Genomic DNA, 6,000 nt, shown 5'->3' with positions numbered 1-6,000 from the left:
AATTAACTCCTGAAATGTCTACGGCATTGAAAGCATTCTATATTTGCATCTTTAAATGTATTTACAAGTTCAACATGGCTGCCTATTCAGATGCACGAAGGTTGTGTAAATACAGAGAGCAGTGCAAGATTAGTCAAATATGCATACTAGTAGCACATTCATATTGTACCATGTACTGTACAATTCCTACATTTAAATTGCAGTAACTGTTTAGTCATTGAGCCTTGTTCTTCATCGGTTCATTAAACGAAAAGGTTGTAGATTAAATGGTGGTTTACTGTAAAAATGCCCAGGTGTTTTTTTCTCATGCTCTCCCACTGTAAGGCTTAGTACCGACTAGTTATGTTTAGCTGGACACTACCACGGCATTTAGGCAATGCAATATGTGTTGTATTGTATGTGCACTTGCAGTACAACATGAATACATCTATTAACTGTCATTTATGTGTGTTCTGATAATCACTAATTCTGGGATATGTATATGTAAGAACTTTATCTAGTTTTATTTTCTTATGCTGATGGTTGAAAGCCTAAATACAAAATATTTACTTCAATTTTCTGAGGTTCTGTAACCGTATGAAATAGAATCAAGTGGATGATATACGGGTGATGTTCAGCAGTCTATCATTTTAGCACGTCATTTTGTGTTTCTTTTAATAGAGAAACCCTCAACTATTGTAGTGATACAGAATCAAATATGGTATGGTACATGTTGTCATTTAAATAAGAAATGTGCCTTTTTAAAATTGACCTGTGTTACATGACTCTTACCACTTGATCCAGTTTTATATGCAAAATAGCTATTTGTATATAAACAGTAACTTTAAAGCATGCATTTGTAAAGAAATAATAAATGGAGATCATTGATTTGCTTTATTTAGTCTTGGTTGTCATTTATGGCTTCTCTTTACTGTGCACGACTAGTTAATTTTCCAAAGATTACATCATAATCTGCCCTTGTAGCCCACACTCTTGATCACCTCACCCACTTGTCCCCTGCTTCTGAATTTCCAAAATTTTTGAACGATGCATTGCAAAACAAACTGAATGTAATGGATCTAATTTAGTGGTGAGTGGATGCTATTTTGTATTTTATTCTAAGAACACAGATACCTTAAAAGAAAGGTAGGTGCGTGGATCAGAAAACCAAACAGTATCTGGTGTGACCACCATTTCCCTCAAGCAGCACGACACATATCCTTCGCATTGAGTGTATCAGGCTGTTGATTGTGGCCTGTGGAATGTTGTGTCACTCTTCAACAGCTGTGCGAAGTTGCTGTTCATTGCTTGCCCATATCATAACCCCACCGCCACCATTGGGCACTCTGCTGGTCCTGGGGTGGCGTGGTTACACGTGGTCTGCGGTTGTGAGGCCGGTTGGACGTACTGCCAAATTCTCTAAAACGACGTTGGAGTCTGCTTATGGTACAGAAATGAATTTTAAATTCTCTCGCAACATCTCTGGTGGACATTTCTGCAGTCAGCATGCCAATTGCACGCTTCCTCAAAACTTGAGACATATGTAGCATTGTGTTGTGTGACAAAACTGCACATTTTAGAGTGGCTCTTTTATTGTCCCCAGCACAAGAAGCACCTGTGTAATGATCAAGCTGTTTAATCAGCTTCTTGATATGCTACACCTGTCAGGTGGATGGATTATCTTGGCAAAGGACAAATGCTCACTAACAGAGATTTAAACAAATTTGTATACAAAATTAGAGAAAGAAGCTTTTTGTACGTTTGGAAAATTTCTGGGATCTTTTATTTCAGCTCATGAAACATGGGACCAACACTTTACATGTTGCATTTATATTTTGTTAAGTGTAGTTAAGGGGGAAAAACTGATAATACATTAGTGTGATAAAAATGTTTAGTTTGAACTAAAAACTGTTCTGGTTTACTAAGGGTTTTGAAAAACGTTGTTTTAATCTAGGTTGTATAAATCAAGAGTACCAAGAGATTTGTCTACCGTATGTGTAAAAAAACACAAAGTACAAAACACACAAGCCAAAAGGAGTGGTCTTACAATCAACTGACAAGCAAACCCTTTATTGCATTGATTTGACCTTGAACATTCAGAGCCTGCTTGTATATTAAAACCAAAAACATCAGTGAAGAAAAAGTGGACCTTCAAGTACTGCCTCAAAACACTTGTCCAAGCATATTACATCTCAATGTATAACATGAGACAGAAAACACATTGAATGACAACTATGGGCTCGATTAAATCCGTATCGCCGTAGTTCAGAGCTATAGCGGCTTATAACCACACTGACATTTGTATTTTTTTAATGTTATTAGTTATACCAAGAGTTGACGTTTTTACAAGGATTGTGATTGCTGAAAATAGCACGCTTGAAATGTAAATGTAATTTCCGGTCTTCGCGAACATTGCCTTTACATTTCAATCGAGCTATAGCGAGTTTTGCCGTTACGGATTGAAGTCATCAATCTGTCAGTGAAGACACAGGTGCTCCTGGGTGAACCATCACAGATTCTGGCAGTGACTCCGGCATCTTTGCTGTGAAACTCTGGGGGGCACTGACAGACACAGACAGTGGACTGAGGTGGGAATGTTGAGAATGTGGATGTTGAGCCACTGGAGCCCAGTGACTGCTGGTTTGAGAGGCAGATGCATGCCCATGACTGAGTCCATGGCCGAAGCTGTGTTCGTGACTATGTCCATAACCTTGGCTGTGGCTGCAGCTGTGTCCATGTTCGTGACTATGTCCGTGACTTGGCCCAAAGCTATGCTTGAGGCCATATCCATGGTTGTGTCCGTAATAACCTGAGAGCTGAACAGGGCTCCCCTGTGTATAGTAGGAGTGGGCCCAGCCTTCAAATGTCTTTGGTGTGGTCTCGGTAGCCTGTAGGTTGGAGGTAAAGGACACTGGAGCGTAGGCTTGGACTGGGTAGGAGCCTGGGGTTGGAATGATTCTGCAATCAATGAGAACGTGGACAGAATTCAGAGAGCCTATCTATACCAGTAATTCTCTATCTAATCATGGGGGACCACTAGGTGCCTATTGTACAGTATTCAATTACAGCTGAGGATCATCAATTATAACTGCACCTCATTATACTGTAGTACATTATGTGCTCTGGCTTGCACACAGCAATTGTTATTTAATGACCTCTTGTCTTGTCTGATAAATGATATGTCTGGTGCTTTCTTAGTACTCACGGTGGGTGGACCGTCTTCCTTCTCTCCTCTGTTGATGCAGGGACATACAGGACACCAATGTTCCTCAGCAGCCTGAAAGGCATCTTCTTGTCCAGCACTGATGCCCTGGCATCGGACATGTCCAGAAGTGAGAGCCAGCCCTTTCCGTCTGTTTCACCAGTGCAAGTTAAGGAGAATGTGTGACGCAGTGATGCAATATTTTTTCTAAACAAACATGCCATAATGTTCAGCAGCAGGATTCATATACAACACCTATAACCTATTACCACTTAACTACACTACTAAGCACACTTATAAAGCTGTGACATACTGCAGAGGAGTGTATCAGTTATTTTGAACCACAATGAGGTTGGAGTAAGGATACAGATCCCCCCTGCGATGATGGCGATGGCATTGCAAAGGAAGACAGTGTGTGGGACCAAAAGTGTTATGATGAACAGAAACAGCCAGGGCAGGGCTAACATGGGTACAGTGACCCCGAAAAGAAAGCCCTTAACCATACGGGAGTGCACTGTGGCCATACCCATAAGGGAGAGGGACACTGGAATGAACCCCTCCACCTGGTTCTGGGCAGATGCACCAAACAGTAGCAGACCCAGTATGGTGTACAACACCCCTGTGCTGATAGAGAGCAGCAGAAACATGAGGAGGAACCGAACAGTGCCCACACTCTTCTCAATGCCTCCACAGAGGGGCACCAGAACCCCAATACTGAGGAGTAGCTGGGTCACTGTCTTGTGGTGGAAGGAGTATGTGATGAGCTTGTGCACTGCAAAGGAAGAGGAAAGGATTAAAACATAAATTATAGGGTTGACAGACATAAGCTACACTGGTGTGTTGTGCTGTAGCCTACTGCTGTAGCCTACTGGCACCATCTGTTACATTAGCTATAAGTTTTAATAATAATAATAATGTGGTCCTCTGTAGCTCAGCTGGTAGAGCACGGCGCTTGAAACGCCAAGGTAGTTGGTTCGATCCCCGGGACCACCCATACACAAAAAAATGTATGCACGCATGACTGTAAGTCGCTTTGGATAAAAGCGTCTGCTAAATGGCATATTATTATTATTATTATTATTATTATTATAATAATATGCCATTTAGCAGACGCTTTTATCCAAAGCGACTTACAGTCATGCGTGCATACATTTTTGTGTATGGGTGGTCCCGGGGATCGAACCCACTATCTTGGCGTTACAAGAGCCGTGCTCTACCAGCTGAGCTACAGAGGACCACCATTCTAGCAAGCTAGCTAACGTTACAACACTCTCATACAAAGTAGCTACTGAGCATATATAACTGTTGATTCACTCAGACCCTCCTAGCTAACTTACCATGCCCATTGCCAAAAACTGTCGTTCCAAGACTGAAGACATCCTCTGATAAACCGAAATATGTAGTGACAGTAAACAAAACAAATGATACTATAATGACAGCAACAATACCACTCGTGAGCCTGAACTCAGGAGTAAAACTCTTGAACCTCTGAACCATATGTTTTAAAATTATTCGGGATATCATTTTGATGACCAATGCATATTTGTCAAACTAGTACTTGGATAATCAAGCACAATAATCAATCAACTTTTCCTCCAATATTGCGCAACACTTTAGCCAGATTGTAGGTAGCTAGCTAGCTAGAGGTTCCCGCTAGATAACACAGCCACAAAGTACAAATAGGCTATATCGTAAAAATTAATGAAAACAAAAATAGGCTTTTTGGTCTTAATTTAAGGTTGGGCATAAGGTTAGCAGTGTGGTTAAGTTTAAAATCAGAGTTTAAGAAGATGAATTGTAGAAATAGGCGGGCAAGCTTGCTAAGCAAAAACAAATGTACTGGACTTCCGCATTTGGATTCGTCACAACCACAAAGTTGCTCAACTGTTGCTCAGATCATCAAGTGCTGCATTTGAAGACACTGCCACCTGCTGACATGTGCCTCAAATGTGATGATCAAAGAGTCCTCTACAGCCATTTCAGTTAGATAGCTAGATAGATTTTATTTGACAGTTATAAATTACGACCAGGGGGAGATACCACCAGTCCAGTCCCATACAAGCCTTTCCTGTGACGTATTATGCGCGCCCATAAAACTGTGACCTATTGTGACGTAACCAAGCATAAATTCACTACATAAACTGTGTTCAGCTTTGATATCATCAGTACAATCGCTTTCTTCAGTAAGGTTGTTTCAGGTGCATAGTCTGCCCTAGCTGACACTGTGCAGAGAATAAATACTACGATTGGAAACGGTTGGATAGACCCGTCCTTGGAGTTTAGAACGTCTGGTAGGCTCTTACATTCTTTGGTCCCAAATGGCACCCTGTAGTGTACTACTTTTGACCTGTGCCCATTGGGCTCAGGTCAAAATAAGTGCAATATATGGGCACTGGGGTGCCATTTGGGACATGCTTCATGCGTGTATGTGCCAGGATATGTTTTGTGCCAATCAATTGATGGAAATGTATCCCTCAGAAAGCAAGATGAATCATAATGATGAGAGAATCAAAAGAGCTTTAAGGCGCCGCCCTTATGTGGTAAATATCAAATATATATATATATTTAAAAAATCTTCTGTTTTTGTTATCACCTTTTAAATGGAGTGTTGTGTTGACAGTTGAATCCAGTGAGGGTGAACACCCCTGATTCTGTGATGTGGCCAACCGGCAAAGTGCGCAGAAGGCCAAGGCCTGTAAGTCAAATCTGACCTGAAAACAATAACACATAAACATTAGTTATGCTGCATGTACAAACTGCAGTTATCACAGTAAAAGCAAGTGCAGATATCCCTCCTTATCTAACCACATTTGAAATGG

The 6,000-nt window shown here is 41.1% G+C and overlaps 1 protein-coding gene across 1 annotated transcript; it reads right to left on the bottom strand.

Annotated features, from left to right (window-relative positions):
* Nucleotides 1–2,033: 2,033 nt before the first annotated feature.
* LOC311142662 (rhomboid domain-containing protein 2-like) lies at nt 2,034–5,025 on the bottom strand. Its single transcript, XM_084178319.1, has 4 exons — nt 4,519–5,025; nt 3,549–3,953; nt 3,185–3,332; nt 2,034–2,937 (listed from the first exon to the last, which is right to left on the bottom strand). The coding sequence occupies exons 1-4, from the start codon at nt 4,703–4,705 to the stop codon at nt 2,448–2,450; spliced, it is 1,230 nt and encodes a 409-aa protein (XP_084034445.1). The 5' UTR covers nt 4,706–5,025; the 3' UTR covers nt 2,034–2,447.
* Between the last annotated feature and the right edge of the window lie 975 nt (nt 5,026–6,000).

The sequence above is a fragment of the Coregonus lavaretus genome (genome assembly GCF_964263955.1).
Source record: "Coregonus lavaretus genome assembly, chromosome: 15".
Classification (NCBI taxonomy): domain Eukaryota; kingdom Metazoa; phylum Chordata; class Actinopteri; order Salmoniformes; family Salmonidae; genus Coregonus; species Coregonus lavaretus.
The sequence above is the reverse complement of the archived record's forward strand: the minus strand, read 5'-3'. Positions and strand labels throughout refer to the sequence as shown.